The sequence below is a fragment of the Convolutriloba macropyga genome, chromosome 14 (assembly GCF_964194025.1).
Source record: "Convolutriloba macropyga chromosome 14, txConMacr16.3, whole genome shotgun sequence".
Taxonomy (NCBI): Eukaryota; Metazoa; Xenacoelomorpha; order Acoela; family Convolutidae; genus Convolutriloba; species Convolutriloba macropyga.
In genome coordinates this window covers 43,718,803-43,740,390 of record NC_134481.1, presented here as the reverse complement: position 1 = coordinate 43,740,390, position 21,588 = coordinate 43,718,803, and the positions used below count along the sequence as shown (strand labels likewise).

The following is a 21,588-nucleotide window of genomic DNA, read 5'->3' as shown; positions in this document are numbered from 1 at the left end:
AGCTTAAAAAGATAAGAGAGCAGCTTATCGAAGCTTGCTCGATCAATTGCAGAAAAAAGAAAACAAAATGACCACAAAACATCACATTAACGCAAGTGAAAAAAAGCTGTATACAAACGAAATACAGATAGTTTGCCTGAATCAGATGGTATCACCCCTAAGTTTTCAAACGATTTAGGCGAGAAACTGCTCAAATACTTAAAGCTGTTTTCATGAACATTGTATGAACAAAAATTTCCAGAAAACCAAAAAATCGCAATCTTGAAGCTTCTTTGAAACAGCAAAACCCAAAAACAGAAGATACATTAAGACCAACAAGCCTGCTGAATACCGACCAGAAAATTCTGTCACATGTTTCAGCTGAAAGTTTATTTTGAAAACTCGAAAAAGTAATAGGTCAACATCAATACGCCTATTTAAACGGATAAATTAATCAATTGTAAATTCTCCAAAGCAATCAATAAAGTAATCAGGGATTACAGTTGCTTTTCTCGGCGAAATTGGCGTTGACCAAATCACAGAAATTGCGAACAAAACAATATACAAGAAAACAAAAGCAATTACTGAGATTAACGCCTACCTCTCAGACAATTATACTCAAACGTGGAGTTAGGCAAGGATGTATTATTTTAGCTCTGCCATTTAATTTTTCTATTGAACCATTACGTTCCTCTATTGCTCCCATATTAAAAGTTTCGACCATACAAAAAAATGACTAAGCGGACATTGCGCAGTTCATAATTCAACAAAGGAAGTGCTCTTTGATACTGTGAAAGAGCAAAATCCTATCAAAGATTGATATTCCCTTTTATCAGACCGTACGATCAACAAAAATTCTTGGTGTCATAATTCACGCTAACAAATTACAGGCAAATCTACAAGATTTCCTGAAAACATAAATAACCATCTATAGTCGTTTTATTTCTCGCGGTTAAACATTCAAAACTACAATTAAATTATCGAGTTCCTTTCATTCCTCCAGAGTTCCTTCAGTACGCATCACACACAGATTTGATAATAAAAGTTTGGAAAAAATGCAGAGCCTCCCTCATCAACAGCCCTTTGTAAATTGGTCCGAAAAATGAAATTAGAAGCCAAGTTTTATACCAATCAGCTACAATAGGCGGGATCTCTCATCAAATTTTATTTCAGCGAAAATTTCCGCCAAATACTTTGATGAAATTAAATTATCTGGCGAGAACTGAATTACCTTTAAGAGAGACTGGTCTCATTTAAATTAGGACATTCAAGCTGAAAGTTGTTCAAAACGAAAATGTTTTACTCCTATTCAAAAACAACAGAATCCTTTCCTCGCTCAGGCAATATAATCGCCTGCAAACCAGACAATCTACAGGTATATAATCGCTAAAATCTTTACCTCAGATATTATCGAGAAGCTCAACAAAAACAAACCTGAAGTCTGAGTCAATATAATTTCATACCTTAATCAAATTTGGGGCAATTCGAATTGCTTTTTTTAAAGCAGCTCCTCCCAACTCAGCTAGCAGTTTGATTTGAAACACCGAAGAAGTAAGAAGTCAACATCAATACGCCTATTTAAACAAATCATTTAAAAAAGCATTGAAAGACCATAATCGAATGATTAAGAGCAAATACAATGTGAATTCTCTAAAGCATTTGATAAAGTAATCAAGGATAATATTTTTGCTCTTCAACAAAATAGGCGTTGACTATTTCACAAAAACTGTGAACAGAACGAAATACAAGAAAACAAAAGCAATTATTGAGTTCAACGCCTACCTTTCAGACAATTATACTCAAACCTGGAGTCAGGCAAGGATGTCCTCTTTAAGCTCTGTACTTTATGCCTCCTACTGGAACATTACATTCCTCTATTGCTCCCATATTACAGCTTTCGAGCATACAGAAAATGTTGACTACGCAGTCATTACATGCGTAGATCATAAATCAACAAGTGCTCTTTGATACTGTGAAAAAGAGCGAAATCATATCAAAGATTAATGTTCCCTTTTATCAGACCGTACGATCAACAAAAACTTTTGATGTCAAGTTTCACGCCAACAAAATACAGGCAAATCTACATGATCTCTTGAAAACAAAAACAACCATCTATAGTATTTTTAATTCTCGCGTTAAAACATTGAAAACCAATAAACAAATTATCGAGTTACTTTCATTCCTCCAGAGTTCCTTCAGTACGCATCACACACAGATTTGATAATAAAAGTTTGGAAAAAATGCAGAGCCTCCCTCATCAACAGCCCTTTGTAAATTGGTCCGAAAAATGAAATTAGAAGCCAAGTTTTATACCAATCAGCTACAATAGGCGGGATCTCTCATCAAATTTTATTTCAGCAAAAATTTCCGCCAAATACTTTGATGAAATTAATTTATCTGGCGAGAACTGAATTACCTTTAAGAGAGACTTGTCTCATTTAAATTAGGACATTCAAGCTGAAAGTTGTTCAAAACGAAAATGTTTTACTTCTATTCAAAAACAACAGAATCCTTTCCTCGCTCAGGCAATATAATCGCTTGCAAACCAGACAATCTACAGGTATATAATCGCTAAAATCTTTACCTCAGATATTATCGAGAAGCTCAACAAAAACAAACCTGAAGTCTGAGTCAATATAATTTCATACATTAATTAAATTTGGGGCAATTCGAATTGCTTTTTTTAAAGCAGCTCCTCCCAACTCAGCTAGCAGTTTAATTTGAAATACCGAAGAAGTAATAAGTCAACATCAATACGCCTATTTAAACAAATCAATTAAAAAAGCATTGAAAGACCATAATCAAATGATTAAGAGCAAATACAATGTGAATTCTCTAAAGCATTTTAAAGCATTTGATAAAGTAATCAAGGATAATATTTTTGCTCTTCAACAAAATAGGCGTTGACTATTTCACAAAAACTGCGAACAGAACGAAATACAAGAAAACAAAAGCAATTATTGAGTTCAACGCCTACCTTTCAGACAATTATACTCAAACCTGGAGTCAGGCAAGGATGTCCTCTTTAAGCTCTGTCATTTATGCCTCCTACTGGAACATTACATTCCTCTATTGCTCCCATATTACAGCTTTCGAGCATACAGAAAATGTTGACTACGCAGTCATTACATGCGTAGATCATAAATCAACAAGTGCTCTTTGATACTGTGAAAAAGAGCGAAATCATATCAAAGATTAATGTTCCCTTTTATCAGACCGTACGATCAACAAAAACTTTTGATGTCAAGTTTCACGCCAACAAAATACAGGCAAATCTACATGATCTCTTGAAAACAAAAACAACCATCTATAGTATTTTTAATTCTCGCGTTAAAACATTGAAAACCAATAAACAAATTATCGAGTTACTTTCATTCTTCCAGAGATCTTTTACTACGCACCACACAAAGACTTGATCAGAAAAGTTTGGAAACAATGTAGAGCCTCCCTCGTCAACAGCCTTTTGTAAGTCGGTCCGAATAGGAAAATTACAGGCAACGTTTTATACCAATCAGCTCCTATAGGCGGGATCTCTCTACGAAACATTATTTCAGCGAAAATTTCTGCTAAATACTTTGATAAAAATAATTTATCTGGCGAGAATTCAACTAGGCCATTCAAGCTGATAGTTGTTCAAAACGAAAACGTTTTAATTCTATTCAAAAAGAACAGGGAATCCTCTCTTCGCTCAGGCAATATCACGGCATGGAAACCAGACACATCTAAGAACTCGAAACCTGTTAGCACTTAGTATTTTAAGGCAACAAATTAACTGAAGCCAGAAACATCTCACTAGTGACAAACTGGCGTGACATCTTTAATCATATGAAAAAGAAACCCTTGGTTTTACTGCGTTTTAAACGGAACATGACACGAATTTACTGAGCAAACGAAAAACTACTATAACTTTTCCATTGCATTTGTAAAACTCTCACAAATAAACTGCCTTTGCAATGTTTAATTATTGATAGATAGCAACTTTCAATATCTGCCTCATTATTTAAACGTTGTACTTGAGCCACCCCACAGCAGCTTCTGAATATCAACTTAGTTATCGCATTTTTACCACTCTAGTTGCGACACCAAACGTCGGAATTTTACATAAAGTTGACATTATAAAAACAGGAAAGCACAAAAAAAGCACAGTTACAGATATTTAATCCAACGTTTTACGTAATTTCCGCATTTCACTTAACAAAAGACCTGAAGTCTGAGTAAATACAATTTCATACCTTAATCAAATTTGGGGCAACAGGAATTGCTTTTAATGAAGCAGCTCCTCCCAACTCAGCTAGCAGTTTGTTTTGAAACATCAAAGAAGTAATAAGTCAACTTCAATACGCCTACTTAAACCGATAAATTAAAAAGCATTGAAGGCCCATAATTAAATGATTAACAGCAATTGCAATGTAATATCTCCAAAGCATTCGATAAAGTAATCGGGGATTACATTTATGCTCTTCTCGGCAAAATAGGCGTTGACTAATTCACAAAAACTGCAAACAGAACAAAATACAAGCCAACAACAGCAATTATTGAAGCCAACAAAAGCTTTTCCGCGTCTGCATGAACAAATGGAACATATACAAGCTCCTACCTCAACGGCGGTGTTATCGCCTTCCATTCAACCTTACTGTTGACAATTCAGATATATGGCTTAAAAAACTTCTGATCCACCAATCTGTAGCTCTGTGACTAAGAACTCTAAACCTGTTGGCACTTAGTACTTTAATGCAACAAGTTAACTGCAGCGAGAAACATCTTATTGACAAACTGGCGTGACATCTTTAATCATATGAAAAAAGAAAGTTAACTGCAGCGAGAAACATCTTATTGACAAACTGGCGTGACATCTTTAATCATATGAAAAAAGAAAGTTAACTGCAGCGAGAAACATCTTATTGACAAACTGGCGTGACATCTTTAATCATATGAAAAAAGAAAGTTAACTGCAGCGAGAAACATCTTATTGACAAACTGGCGTGACATCTTTAATCATATGAAAAAAGAAGCTCCTAAGCAAACGAAAAAGTACTTTAACTTTTTTATTGAATTTGTAAAACTCTCACAATTAAACTGCCTTTGCAATGTTTAATCACTGATAGATAGCAACTTTCAATATCTGCCTCATTATCTAAACGCCCTATTTGAGCCACCCCACAGCAGCATTTGAACTTAGTTATCGCATTTTAACCACAAGTTGCGACACCAAACGCCAGAATATTACATGAAGTTGATATTATACACTGGAGAGCACAAAAGGAGCACAGTTACAGATAATTAATCGAACGTCTTACGTAATTTCCGCATTTCACTCAACAAAAACAGAACTGAAGTCTGAATGAATATAATTTCATACCTTGACTGAATTTGGAGCGACTCGAATCGCTTTTATTAAAGCAGCTCCTCCCGACTCAACAGTGGCATCGGGTGCAACTCTAGAAACTTCAGAACTGTCTCCGATCTCAAGTCCTTTTTGATCCTGAATCGATCTTTTTTCAGTCGAACAAGCCGATAGCTCATTTTTGCTACTAGCACTGTTGAGCTCATTGGCAACATAATTCTTCGCTTCCTGTGATAATCTCGCTTTATCTTCAGCTGTCAACTTCTGGTAGTGAATTCTCATATCGTGAACTTTCAGTATGCCCTCCTTCCGCTGAAACAGTGAAATGAAATAAGCCACTGCAATGCCAAAGAAAATTTCAGAGTTCATATGGGTACTTGATATAAAATGTACAAGAAAGCTCGGCAACAAACGTGTTCACAAAATAAGGAACGACTAAACAGATTCTATCTCCGATTCTAACTCCTCGAACAACAAAAACGCTTTGGCATTTAACACTGCTTTTTATATTACTTTTTCGTTAATAGCCTTCATCACCTCTTAAGTCGCCGAGTACTTTTACAACTCAAAGTTTGCATATTAAAAAATGAGATTTTAACGTACTATAGAAATCTCAAGAAAATATCGAAGTTAAGCTTTGTGAAAACTGATTACAGCAAACCATGAAACCCTCTCATTCAAAAAAACATTAGGATCAGAGGTTTTAAGGAAGAAAGATCACAAAATTCTGAGCAAACTTTTTTGGATTATGCTTCAGAACATAATTAGCATAATCTCCTGAAATTTGCGCACGTTTTCAAAGATGACACGAAATATACAAAACTTACAACTAAAATAGAGGAAGAAAATTGGTTTAAAAAGATGAGAGCACAGCCGCCAAATTAAAATCCAAAAAGAAGCTAACTACACCACTTGCAACATTTTTCTGGTAGCCTCAGTCTCTGATAGTGAGCAACACATATGAGGCAATAACAAACACAAAAAGAAGCAACAAAATGTAGACAATGCAGAATTCCAAATTCGTCGAAACTTATGCTAAATTTATCCAAAAAATCACATGTTGAACAAATTGAAACTATTAATGACTAAAACCAATTTTGAGGAAACATCTAGAACAAATAACGAAAAAGACAAAAATTGACATTTTGCTAACTTTTAAAGGTTTTAAAATAAAAATCCAAAAAGAAGCTAACTACATAACTTTCAAGATTTTACGGTAACCTCAGTCATTGATATTGAACAAAACATATGAGGCAAAAACAACCGCAAAGAAGCAACAAAATCTAGATAATGGAGAACTCCAAATTCGTCGAAACTTTATGCTAAATTTATCCAAAAAATCGTATGTTGAACAAATTGAAACTATTAATGACTAAAACCAATTTTGAGGAAACATCTAGAAAAAATAACGAAAAAGATAAAACTGGACATTTTTCTAACTTTTGAAAGTTTTTAAAATTAGTGCAGCCAAAGTTTGAAAGAAGGCACTTGACCTCATATTAAAACACCGCAGTTTAAATTCAGTAATCACTTCATAACATTCATAAATTCAAAAGCGGAAATATAGTTTCTCAGTTGCAATTAGCGAGAAAATGAGAAAAATAAACATAGCTGGCAAATTGCCAAAAAACCGATGCAATATCTTTGTAGATCTGCAGTCTAAAAAAACAGTAAAAATAGACAGACTGAAATAATTGGTCTTTTCATTGAAGACTGATATGTTACATTTTGATTAAAAATCTGTATAAGATTTCGCTGCCTTTATTAGCTGCTCTCAAATAACCTTCATTTAGAGTGACACACACACCCATTTGACCTTATCTCATTGAATTAAAGTAAATAAACGTCAATTTCAAAGTGATGAAGTCATTTTTGAGAGTGAGGCAAGTCAAATGTGATCAAAAATTTAATCACGCGAATGGATAAAAAGGACTCGCTCAACTAAGAGCGGAAAATGACGTCACGCACGCACTTAAGTTGAAATTGCATGAACGAGTGAACAAAAAGCAGATTTGATGTAGTTGTGACGTCATATGAACTAAATTGTCTAAAATAAAGTCCTCGTCAGAAATTAAGCTAGCAAATTAAAATCACAAAGCCACCAAAACTACACAAGAAATCTGATGAAACCTAATATTATTGACAAAACAAGAAAAACAAACTAGCAAAACGCCAAAAGGCATTGTTGTAGAAAAGCATTAACGAAGTCAAAATCTGTAGATTAAATAAAAACAAAAACAATTTTAAATCAGATTTACTTGGTTTCAGCAGAAAGCTAATCGGAGCTGCCAGTAATGAGACTAATACACAAATCGGGAAAAAACGATAAACAAGAGTCAAATTGCTAAAACCATACAATATTTTCGACTGCAAACAATTTTAAACGTGATACAAAACTAATATTTTCAGCTGAAAAATAATTGATGCTTCCTTAAAAAGCCCAATACTTCTGTCATTAGTGAGATATTGTGATATAGCTAACTACATCAAAAAGAAGCTAACCACATAACTTTCAACATTTTTACGGTAACCTCAGCCTTTGATAGTGAACAAAAAACATATGAGCCAAAAACAAACGCAAAGAGAAGCAAAAAATCTAGATAATGGAGAACTCCAAATTTGTTGAAAATTTATGCTAAAATTATCCAAAAAATCGTATGTTGAACAAATTGAAACTATTAATGACTAAAACCAATTTTGAGGAAACATCTAGAAAAAATAACGAAAAAGATAAAACTGGACATTTTTCTAACTTTTGAAAGTTTTTAAAATTAGTGCAGCCAAAGTTTGAAAGAAGGCACTTGACCTCATATTAAAACACCGCAGTTTAAATTCAGTAATCACTTCATAACATTCATAAATTCAAAAGCGGAAATATAGTTTCTCAGTTGCAATTAGCGAGAAAATGAGAAAAATAAACATAGCTGGCAAATTGCCAAAAAACCGATGCAATATCTTTGTAGATCTGCAGTCTAAAAAAACAGTAAAAATAGACAGACTGAAATAATTGGTCTTTTCATTGAAGACTGATATGTTACATTTTGATTAAAAATCTGTATAAGATTTTGCTGCCTTTAATAGCTGCTCTCAAATAACCTTCATTTAGAGTGACACACACACCCATTTGACCTTATCTCATTGAATTAAAGTAAATAAACGTCAATTTCAAAGTGATGAAATCATTTTTGAGAATGAGGCAAGTCAAATGTGATCAAAAATTTAATCACGCGAATGGATAAAAAGGACTCGCTCAACTAAGAGCGGAAAATGACGTCACGCACGCACTTAAGTTGAAATTGCATGAACGAGTGAACAAAAAGCAGATTTGATGTAGTTGTGACGTCATATGAACTAAATTGTCTAAAATAAAGTCCTCGTCAGAAATTAAGCTAGCAAATTAAAATCACAAAGCCACCAAAACTACACAAGAAATCTGATGAAACCTAATATTATTGACAAAACAAGAAAAACAAACTAGCAAAACGCCAAAAGGCATTGTTGTAGAAAAGCATTAACGAAGTCAAAATCTGTACATTAAATAAAAACAAAAACAATTTTAAATCAGATTTACTTGGTTTCAGCAGAAAGCTAATCGGAGCTGCCAGTAATGAGACTAATACACAAATCGGGAAAAAAACGATAAACAAGAGTCAAATTGCTAAAACCATACAATATTTTCGACTGCAAACAATTTTAAACGTGATACAAAACTAATATTTTCAGCTGAAAAATGATTGATGCTTCCTTAAAAAGCCCAATACTTCTGTCATTAGTGAGATATTGTGATATAGCTAACTACATCAAAAAGAAGCTAACTACATAACTTTCAACATTTTTACGGTATTCTCAGCCTTTGATAGTGAACAAAAAACATATGAGCCAAAAACAAACGCAAAGAGAAGCAAAAAAATCTAGATAATGGAGAACTCCAAATTCGTTGAAAATTTATGCTAAAATTATCCAAAAAATCGTATGTTGAACAAATTGAAACTATTAATGACTAAAACCAATTTTGAGGAAACATCTAGAAAAAATAACGAAAAAGATAAAGCTGGACATTTTTATAACTTTTGAAAGTTTTTAAAATTAGTGCAGCCAAAGTTTGAAAGAAGGCACTTGACCTCATATTAAAACACCGCAGTTTAAATTCAGTAATCACTTCATAACATTCATAAATTCAAAAGCGGAAATATAGTTTCTCAGTTGCAATTAGCGAGAAAATGAGAAAAATAAACATAGCTGGCAAATTGCCAAAAAACCGATGCAAAATCTTTGTAGATCTGCAGTCTAAAAAGCAGTAAAAATAGACAGACTGAAATAATTGGTCTTTTCATTGAAGACTGATATGTTACATTTTGATTAAAAATCTGTATAAGATTTTGCTGCCTTTAATAGCTGCTCTCAAATAACCTTCATTTAGAGTGACACACACACCCATTTGACCTTATCTCATTGAATTAAAGTAAATAAACGTCAATTTCAAAGTGATGAAGTCATTTTTGAGAGTGAGGCAAGTCAAATGTGATCAAAAATTTAATCACGCGAATGGATAAAAAGGACTCGCTCAACTAAGAGCGGAAAATGACGTCACGCACGCACTTAAGTTGAAATTGCATGAACGAGTGAACAAAAACCAGATTTGATGTAGTTGTGACGTCATATGAACTAAATTGTCTAAAATAAAGTCCTCGTCAGAAATTAAGCTAGCAAATTAAAATCACAAAGCCACCAAAACTACACAAGAAATCTGATGAAACCTAATATTATTGACAAAACAAGAAAAACAAACTAGCAAAACGCCAAAAGGCATTGTTGTAGAAAAGCATTAACGAAGTCAAAATCTGTAGATTAAATAAAAACAAAAACAATTTTAAATCAGATTTACTTGGTTTCAGCAGAAAGCTAATCGGAGCTGCCAGTAATGAGACTAATACACAAATCGGGAAAAAACGATAAACAAGAGTCAAATTGCTAAAACCATACAATATTTTCGACTGCAAACAATTTTAAACGTGATACAAAACTAATATTTTCAGCTGAAAAATAATTGATGCTTCCTTAAAAAGCCCAATATTTCTGTCATTAGTGAGATATTGTGAGATAGCTTTGATAAACCACAGCGTCATTAAGTTTAAACAAAATATAAATCAATTATGCCTCAGTTATATTATCCAACTAATACAGGCAAAACCCAAATACTAAAAAGTATTAAAAAAATAAATAATTGACCAGAAAAATCACTTCGGAGAGAGCCCAGTTGTATATAAATACACCATAAAATTAGAATAGAAAAACGATTAGGACTATTAATCCGTGGAAAAGTTCATTTATGCCTTTTTGAACCGCCTTTTTTGCTACCTTTCGTTAATGAAACTAAGTGACAACACAGAAATTACAAATTGGTAAAAATAAAACTAAAATATTCACAAATATATTTTTGAGAAGATACATAGTCAAAGCCATGAAATTCACTCGCTATTGGTCAATCCGAGTAATAAAATCTAAGCACTAACCGAGCGTATATTTCAGCTTTGAAAGCATTTGCAGAAAATCAAAAGAAACAGCAGTTAAATAGCTGCACTTAGACAATTGTCTCTAACACCAAGTTATTCAGAAATCTCTCTTCAAAGTCCTCGTCAGAAATTAAGCTAGCAAATTAAAATCACAAAGCCACCAAAACTACACAAGAAATCTGATGAAACCTAACATTATTGACAAAACAAGAAAAACAAACTAGCAAAACGCCAAAAGGCATTGTTGTAGAAAAGCATTAACGAAGTCAAAATCTGTAGATTAAATAAAAACAAAAACAATTTTAAATCAGATTTACTTGGTTTCAGCAGAAAGCTAATCGGAGCTGCCAGTAATGAGACTAATACACAAATCGGGAAAAAACGATAAACAAGAGTCAAATTGCTAAAACCATACAATATTTTCGACTGCAAACAATTTTAAACGTGATACAAAACTAAAATTTTCAGCTGAAAAATAATTGATGCTTCCTTAAAAAGCCCAACACTTCTGTCATTAGTGAGATATTGTGATATAGCTTTGATAAACCACAGCGGCATTAAGTTTAAACAAAATATAAATCAATTATGCCTCAGTTATATTATCCAACTAATACAGGCAAAACCCAAATACTAAAAATTATTAAAAAAACAAATAATTGACCAGAAAAATCACTTCGGAGAGAGCCCAGTTGTATATAGATACACCATAAAATTAGAATAGAAAAACGATTAGGACTATTAATCCGTGGAAAAGTTCATTTATGCCTTTTTGAACCGCCTTTTTTGCTACCTTTCGTTAATGAAACTAAGTGACAACACAGAAATTACAAATTGGTAAAAATAAAACTAAAATATTCACAAATATATTTTTCAGAAGATACATAGTCAAAGCCATGAAATTCACTCGCTATTGGTCAATCCGAGTAATAAAATCTAAGCACTAACCGAGCGTATATTTCAGCTTTGAAAGCATTTGCAGAAAATCAAAAGAAACAGCAGTTAAATAGCTGCACTTAGACAATTGTCTCTAACACCAAGTTATTCAGAAATCTCTCTTCACTTTAAGACCAGCTTGAAAGAATTTCATGCCTGGAAGGAACTCAGAAGTGAAGATCTCGAAAGATGGCTCCCCAATATAATCCAAATCCTTTCAATTGTAAAAATCACAATGATACTGCTAACATCCTCGCTATTTGGTCACGCAATTATTACCAACACTTAATTATAACGAAGTGGGGTCGGAGCAACGAAATTATATATGACCTAATAACGTTTCTTAACTAACATAACCTCATTCACAAAAATTCCAGTTCGATATGATTTGAAGTTTTGGATACTGAGCCGTCGCAACTGAGCTCATCAGAGTTGTACATCTTACCTTGTCGTTACAACACGCACTCAGTACAATCGACAAGTTTTTTATTGACCAACCTTCTGCACCATAAACATGGACCAGGCGGTGAACCTTTTCTGCGGCAGTTTTTCTGCACTGTTGCCGTTAACTTTCACTTCCGATTGAGATTCCCGATCACTCGGAGGAGGAGGAGGAGGAGGCGGCATTTGTTCATTATCACGATCATCATTAGCCTGATTGCCTTCCATTTCAATACTCTTAAATAAGCTCAGTCTACTAAGGCAACCTCAGAATTTGAAACTGGATTCGGAGCAAAAAAAAATAGAAACAAAAATTAATTTCTTTAAAAAATGTTGATTTCGGTCGTCAGCTGGCATTCGAGTCAGCTAATAATTTGAAAGTAAACAAAAGGCAAGTAAACAAAAGATTTGACATCAAAAATTCACCGATTGAGATAAAAATCAAAACTCTGAACTAGAAAATTCATTGGGTTTCATAGGAACTTCGTTTTTTTTTTAAAAATGTATTTCATATACAATCAATATACTGAACAAACTGAAAATCTTTGTGTTGCAAAAAATGGTCATAAGCTCAAATCTGATAAGCATTGCGCATACTTCTGCTGAATGAATGACCTTTCTGAGGTATAGAACTATTGGGATATTTTCCTAGAATCTATCAGGTGACATTCTCAAATGCTTGATTGTTTCGAACTCGACTAGATTACTCATATAAACAGAGGTCCATACATATCAATTTTTGAGAACTCAAACTAAATCAATATTTTTTTCTCATTGAACACTTCACCCATCGGAATTATTTGGCATTCAAAGTTATTAAACTTAAATTTTTTTGTGAAACGCTCAACAATAGTGAATGCTTCCTTAGTAATCTGATATTTTGCTTAATCAACACAGGCAGTTTTTGAATTTTAGATATCTTAAAGCTGCTAAAGGCAATGAAGTTTACATTCTATTCGACTGAAGTGTAAATACTAAATTCTACTATTCTGCTTACTGTTCGTGTTTATTCTGCATACATTTTTTTTGTTTTGTTCTTTGATTTGTAAATTTATGTAATCTGTCCTTAAATTTTAACTTCGGTAGTCGACTAGAATTCCTCTAATGATGTCAGAAGCTACAAATTCTGTTGGAAATGAAGTTCAAATGGATGGGAGCGGAATCAACGCGACAGTCCTGGAAGGCAAAATTGCGCAAAATTTCTGAAGCAATGCCCGAACTCAGATTTCATGGAGAAACACCAAATAGAAATGGTAAAGACCTTGATACTCCCGTTGCAAAAAGTGTTAAAAGGAGCTGTGCTGTTCTTAGTCCGGTGGAAGAGGCACATCCAGATGTGAATTTAGAGAAGACAGTAGAATCAAGCATTAAAAGATCAATTGATAACTTAGTTCCGTGTATACTTGAAACGATTAGGACCGAACTGCGCAATACTATCAGCGAGATTGTCGATGCCAAAATAAGTGATCTAAGAAATGAACTCGATGGCAAAGTCAACTTGGAAGCTACCAAATCTAAACTAAAAACTCTGTCTGAATCTGAGCTCTTGGAAACTTATAACAGAAGAGATAATATCAAAGTGCTTGGGTTATCTCCATGTTCTACTGATGGTAAAGAAAATTACCAGCAGACATCGAAGTTAGTTGTTGATGTTGCAGCGGACATCGGTATGAATTTGAAGGAGGAGGACATCTCAATTGCGCACCGTCTGCCGTCCAATTCCGAAAGAAAACCTATTATAGCTAAATTTGTGCGCAGGGTAACAAAATTTGACTTCATGAAAAAGAACAGAAACTTGGCGCAATCGGAAAATTACAAAAACGTCAAAGTATTTGAAGACTTGAGTAAAGCGAGAGTTAATTTTATCAACTTGATGAAGGCAGATGATAGAATTAATTCAGTATGGTCAAGGGAGGGCACTTTATTTTATGAGTGGAAATACGACAATTTAGCCTACAAAATTCATGGTTCGTACGAAGGTGGAATTGATCTCAATTACAGCATTGAAAGTGTACTAAATTGTTTCAATTCCTTTATTCCACCACCACGCGCAGATATCAATAATCAAAATTTTCGCCAGCCAAATTTGTCACATGACAAACAGCAAACCCAACATGTTTCAGCGAAGCCCTCAAATTGTCCAAATTTCAGATTTCGGGACCAAAAATCCGGACAAAGATCTTTTTTTCGTCCCCAATACTGAAGCTTCTATACATAAAAGCAACACAAAAACTAAGACTATCCTCAATGTAAATGTTAGATCTCTTAGAAAAAATTTGTTAAACCTAGAAGCTTTTATTTATAGTCTGGATGAACAACCTGATGTAATTTGTTAAACTGAAACCTGGCTTTCTGAAACAGATGAAATTTCCAACTATCTTGTTACTGGATACAATGGTTTTGTAGCCATGAATAGGGATTCTAAAGGGGGTGGAGTCATGTTGCAATGTAACAAATTTTGCAATATTACAACGGAAAGCAAGATCGACTTTCAGGAAGCTCTTTGTGTAGATATTTGCAAAAATAATCAAACGTTTAAAACTATAGTTGTATATAACCAACCACGCTCGAACAAAGTTGAATTTGTCAATATGATGGATAAGTTGTTAGAAAATCTAAGTTCGAGCAACAGGTCAGTCATTATTTGTGGCGATATGAATTTGGATACTATGAAAAATAATTTGCTGAGCAGAAATTAATTGAACAGCATTACAGCAAATGGTTTCTGTATTTCCTCTCCCGAACCAACACGTTCAACTAATGAGTACAGTTCTTGCTTAGACCATTTCATTTATCAAAATTTGGGTAAGCATGTTTCTGTAGAAGTCCTAGAACATCAAAATTTTACCGATCATAATCCCGTTATTCTGACATGGCGAACAAGTGAAGATATAAATAAAAATGATTTAATGTTCCGAGATACCAGCTTTGTAAAAAATCAGGATGCTGTGAGCCGTTATAAAATGGCATTGGAAGCACATCTCAACAAAAACAGTGACATTATTTACAAAAGTGTCGATCCTTGCAACGCTTTTTCCACATTTAACCAACTGTTTCTTAAAGCGACAGAAGACTTTGCTCCTTTAAAAAGTGTCGATAATAAAAAAAAGTTCCGAAGTGGTTTGATAATAGGTTAAAAAATTTACGTCAAAAAAGAAACCATGCTTATTATAAATATAAAGAAAACAAAAATAACAATGACCTGCTGAAGAAATTTAAAGAGTGTAGAATAAGGCTGGAAAAGCAATTAAAATTGCGCAAGAAACAATTCTATCTAAATTCTTTCCAAAAATGTTTAGGAAACTCTAGACAGACTTTCAAACTACTCAATGAGCTTAAAGGCAAATCATATAAATCACAGAATTTTCCAATCCTAAGCAGCTGTTATCAGAAGTTTGATGAGCCTTCGGATAAAAATAATGCAAACGAGTTCAACAATTTTTTTGCTTCAATCGGACATCAAGTCAGTAGGCACCTAAATAAAAGTTTCCAACCTTCTTTTCCTAGACACCAATGCTCCATGTATCTTTACAAAACTACTGCGAGAGAGGTGGGGGATATCTTAACTAATCTTGACAACAAGTCATCCTCAGGTGTTGATGATATAAGTAACATACTAATCAAACTATCTTCAGATGTCATCAACCCCTACCTAGTTTTTCTGATAAATTTTTCATTTGACAAAGGTATTTTTCCTAAAGAACTGGCTCGAGCAAGAGTTCTTCCACTGCACAAAGAGGGGTCTAAACTTGACCAAAATAATTATAGGCCAATTTCACTTCTTGTAGTTTTCAGTAAAATTTTTGAAAGAGCTATGTACAATCGCGTGTACCAATATTTAGGGAAATTCTCTTTATTTTATAAGAAGCAGCTGGGTTTTAGATCTAAACATAGTACAATTGATGCACTAGTTGAGCTAACCGAAACTGTTTGCATGAGACAACAACATTCGACCATAGTTAGTTTCGTTTTGGATTTAAAAAAGGCGTTTGATACTATCAATCATACATTTCTTTTGGAAAAACTAGAGAGATATGGAATTAGAGGCAACTGCTGGAACTGGTTTAACTCTTATCTGAGTAATAGAATGCAGCAAGTTGTAATTAATGATACTTCTTCTGATTGGTGCGAAATCAAAAACGGTGTTCCTCAAGGATCGATTTTGGGCCCTCTTCTGTTTTTAATATATATAAACGACCTTCCTTTAGTCTGTAAAAATGTTGAAGTTTTACTTTTTGCTGACGACACTAACATAGAAGCAGTTGGGTGCTCTGTTGAAAATATAAAGTCAGATTTAGATAGCATAAACTTCTGGCTTGAGAGTACCAAGCTTGTCCTTAATCTTAGTAAAACAATTCAACTTCACTTGAAAAAAGGCCCGGAAAATCTTAGTTTCCAATTGAACAAAACTGACATCAAAGTTGAGCATTACTGTAAATATCTTGGGGTAAAAATAGATAAGTTCTCCTTTCGGGATCATATAGATCATGTGCAAAGTAAGCTAAGTAAACAATGTGGTATACTAGAAAAACTCAGACATTATGTTCCTCGGAATCAACTAATTTCTTACTACAATTCGAATGTGACACCACTAATTCAATATGGTGCCTTGGTTTATGGTTGCTGTACCTACTCAGCGCTTCTACCGATCTACCTATTGCAGAAAAAAAATTTTAAAAGTAATATATTTTAGAAAAAAAGGCGATCACTGCGACGATATTTTTATATGTGTATCTACGAGTTACACATATACGAATTAATTAAATTTGTTCTGAAATCAATCAATGGTCTACACCAGCAATATTTCTGCAATAATTTGTTTCAATTTAAATCGAACGACCGGAAAACCAGAAGTGGGATTCTTAACTTGCTAAAGGAACCATTTTGTGAAAAGAAGTTAGAGCGCAATTCAATACGTTTTAGAGGCGCTAAACTATATAACAAATTAAAGATAATGCAGATAATTCCCGCTAATTTAGAGAATGGTAGCCAAGCTGAAGTGACAAATTTCTGTCATAAATTGAAAAATTCATATCTGGTGTCAAACTACGAGCTAATTAGATTCGTTTTTAACTGAAGCGAACAACAATGTTGAACATGTGCTACTCTAGTTTGTTGAATTGATGTGCTATCTGAATAATTTGTTAATTTGTGCTATATTTTGCATGTATTGAACGAAGGTTTATCAAGTCATTGTTGTCAGTAATTTATTGGGCAAATTGAAAAAGAAGATCGCTCTGATCTCGTTATTTGTCCACGTTGCTTGTTTATTATTCAACAACGAAATTAATTCTTTCTTTCTTTATTATTATCAGGTTAAATTCAAAGTATTTTTTAGCACATTGCATTTAGGCGTTGCATAAATTGTCCCAATACCAGAACAACCTACTTCAACAAACCGTTCAATAAAAACGAGTAGAAACATTTTGTACACCTTTCCTTTTTAATTCACCTGGTCTCAGCACTGTTTTTACTATGTAATTACTATGAACAGTTTGAATAGTTGTTCTGTTTTTTTATATGGGCACAATGACCAACTTTTTTAATGTAAATAAGCTGTTTCAGTACTGGTTTTACAAGTTAACATTGAAATAGTCAGATTCAGTACTGAAATACTCTTGGCGGTAAGCTCGAGCAATGACACTTCATTGGTGAGCACCCATTATTGAGACAAAACTGACTCAACTTTTTAAATTAAAGCTCTGCAGTGAAGATCTCCATTCAGCTAACAGTATCTCAAACGAAATAATTTTTTGTAAAAATTGGGAAGGTGCAAGCGTTACGTCATAAAGGTTCCGTTCCTTCTGGTTAAGCCTTTCTGTTTTAATACTCAGGTAACTCTTTAAATGAGAGGCAAGTTCAAAATTAAGGCAAAAGCACATACTCTATTATGCACGAGTACAACAGCATTAGATATTTCGCATTTGTTAATGAGTGTCAAGGTTGGCAAAGTTCTTCTCTACAGAGGAGTTACTTGACTTAAAAATTTCACGAATGGTGTTCACACGCAGAAAATTTCTTTGATTTTTTTCACCTGACAGCTTTAAAAAGGAATACTTTTGAAAGTCTAAATTAACATGTCAAAAAAAACAAATATTCAATCATGTTTAAATACTTTAATTAAGCTTTGGTCTTTGCTGTCTTCAATAGCTCTACTAGTTCTTTTCATTACTTCTCGTTCCCAATACTGTGCGAATGGTTCATTACGTTGATAACCAATTGGCGCTTTGTTGAACTTTTTATTTGAAAGAATAACCGTAAGGCACGGCATTTTTGAAGTTTTTCCCCCGCTGGTTTCTTTCCCATCACTGGCGTTGGAGAGAAAATTCTGCTGAAAAATTTCTGGAAATTTGTTTTTGATGATCTCGGTACAAGCAACTGTTTTGGTGAGCTGGCAATCCGTGGACACTAATTTAACCTTACTTTTTTCTTCATCATTCAACAGTTTCGTAACTTGTTCAGAGATCTGTTTAACTTTACTGTTTTTCTTGATATAAATAACAGGAATGTTTCCTGCGGCCATAACAAACAAAATCTGAAAATGAGACAATATTCAGTTCAATATTAAACGCCAGCTTCTTATTCTCATTATTCTCAGAAACAAGATTTTGATTACTATTGCGCTATTTTGTGCAATTTTTTAGACAAAGACTTGGTTAAGTATGATATCAATTCTAATTTTTTTATTATTTTAGCATAATTTACTATATACTGTTTAAAAGTATATACCAATTAGTATAGCTGTTCCTTTGTCGCCATATTACACACGTTATTACACACATATTACATGTAATAAAATACGTTTTGTGGAATTAAAGAGGTAAAATGGGCCAAATTGTCCGTTTTATTTGATGGGGGTGGGGGGCGCTGCTTCATATACATTAATTAAATTTTGCGCCTATCTTAACAATCAGTATGTTATTGATACCTGGAAATAAATTTTAACCAAATTAAAGAAATAGAGAACGCGTGCCAATGATCAAGGTTTGTTTTGTTAATAATCATTATGATATAAAATTCTCATAATGTTAATAATCATTATGTTAATAATCATTATGATATCAAATTTTGAAGACTAGCTTTCTGTCAAAAATTGAACCAATCTTTGAAGATTAGCTTTCGGCTATAAATTTCAACTAAATTATTAAGACGAGTCAGCTGTTTAAAAAATTAAACCAAAATTTGACAATTAGCTTAGCCCACTGTCAAATATTTGAACAAAATTAGGAAGACCAGCTTTCTGTTACCAATTTGACCCCAATTTCGAAAACAGCACTTCTAAATTGAAAAACTTTAAGACTAGCTACCTGTGGTAAATTTGAACCAAATTTTAAAGAGAAGAGATCATGAATTTTCACTATCAGAGACCAAACATTGAGTAAGAAAAGCAAGCACAGAATGCACTGACCTTCAGCTTTTACAAAAATTCATTAGCCAAAAAATTTAGACCAAATTGACTGTCATATAATAATAACGATCCCGCGTGACGCTGTAATAATATAAATTACCGGAGTTCCGACCGTGCATAGAAAAGGAGTTTCAATCCGCAATTCTGAGCCAAATATAAAAACGACACAAAAAGTGATTACTTAATCGACTAAAAGAACCAAGAACAATACTTAAAATTCTGCTGAAAGATGATGATCACGCCCCGCTCCTTAGTTGGTAACTGAGATTCAATTGATTGCGATGAGCTATAGCTTCATTAGGAACAGCGTTATCTGTATTTAGAGCATATGACACTGTGAATTTAGTAAGAAAAGGACACTGTTGCAAAGGTTGTCAAAACCGCACGCCATTTGATGATTAAAATGTGCATTTTGGACAAAGTAAATTGATCAGACGCTCTTATATCAAATATCAACAAAATTATTGATTTTGAGCAGAGAAATTTGAAGCTAAGTAGCTTGATTCTCATTAGAAGTTTTAAAAATAAAAAGACACTAAAAAACTGCTTTAAAAAGCCACGCGTTATCAAAGTTTATCGCTCGTTCGCTCAGAGAATTTTTTTTCACCATGCTTTTCTCGCGCTCTCCGAATTATGCTCATAAAAACATCGAAACCCTCTCTTTTTCTCATCGCCTTTTCTGCTTTTGACTTCTATTCAGCAGCTTCGTTTTTGACTTCTATTCTTGTCAAATGCAGTTTTGCCTTAGACATTCTATTTCACTGACACTTACATTTTATTTAATCGAAAAGGTCTCCACCAAAAACTAGGCTCCCGAAAAATTCCTTTCTGCTGACAGAACAAGTCAAAGCAGAGAAAAAACAATCTTGAGTAAAGTATCTACAATTGAGACCATAAAAATGGTCCCACAAAAGTAAGCGAGTCATAATTCGCGACAAAGAAAGCAATAACCAAAGAAAGTTTGAAAAACAAAAACTGTAGGAAATTGAGAAAAGATATGAAATTCATTTTTCATATCATTCTTTTTGCTAGATATATCATTTTTTTCATAACTTCAATGCAAAAACTACTCAGAAACATTATTCAACTCGAAATATAAAATGCAAAGGAGCCTTCAGCTTTATTTGAGTTAAGAAATTGAAAAAAAACTATAGATCAGCAAAATAGCTTAAATCCTTCAAATTAGAGTAAAACTACCATTAATTACCAGAAAGCTTTAAAACGCTATCAAAAAACCCAAAAATTACAAAATAATACTATCACCTTTTAGACAAAAATTTGAGATTCAAAAATAACTTGAAAAAGCCGAGCGCGAACACAAATCACTCGCTTCGCGATCATGTTTTTATGCCACCATTTCTAGCTGCTTCAAAAGCAGAACAATTAACCCCCCTTGTTCTCTCTTCGAACTTGTTTACCGAAACAACTATTTAAAACTAAATTCATTCCGTAAACTTAATTTAGTCCTTCGCTCGCTCACTTATAACAACATCCGTAAAGCCTCTTCGAGTCCTAACGAAACAAAAGATCAACATAGCTATCCTCTGGTTCGTATATTCACCTTGGCTCGTAACAAGCGTAGAAAACAAATACTGGTGAATCATGATGAAATTATGGTGAAATCATTCCAAATGGGGCATTATCAATTCCAAAGTCAACTTTTTGGTTCATGAAAATGATAAAGCACCAGTTGCTCAATATAGAGTGCACAGGGCATCCACATCGCAACCTACTACGTAACATAGTCCACGCCCCGTACCAAATACTTTGAGAACTTGGGTAACCTCATAATTGAAAGGCGGGTAAACCTGGCCAAGAACAACAAACCGAAGAAAAAAATGACGGTTTTCCTGAGGGTGGTGTGCTGTCGCCAATAGTCTTCAGAATCTAACAAAACAACATAAATCACCGCCAAAAGCATTCACAATATATGCTGTTCAGGCAGGAAAACTTTGCCATCTTTGAACCCA

At 33.6% G+C, this 21,588-nt stretch overlaps 1 protein-coding gene across 1 annotated transcript in view; it reads right to left on the bottom strand.

Annotated features, from left to right (window-relative positions):
* The window catches only part of LOC142353502 (uncharacterized), a 30,741-nt gene extending 18,266 nt beyond the window's left edge, over positions 1 to 12,475 (bottom strand). The window contains exons 1-2 of the mRNA XM_075405753.1: positions 12,268 to 12,475; positions 5,339 to 5,635 (exon numbers count right to left, since the gene is read on the bottom strand). Of these exons, the coding sequence (XP_075261868.1) occupies positions 5,339 to 5,635; positions 12,268 to 12,438 (468 nt within the window). The 5' untranslated portion in view covers positions 12,439 to 12,475. The remainder of the gene's footprint in view (positions 1 to 5,338; positions 5,636 to 12,267) is intronic.
* Positions 12,476 to 21,588: the final 9,113 nt, after the last annotated feature.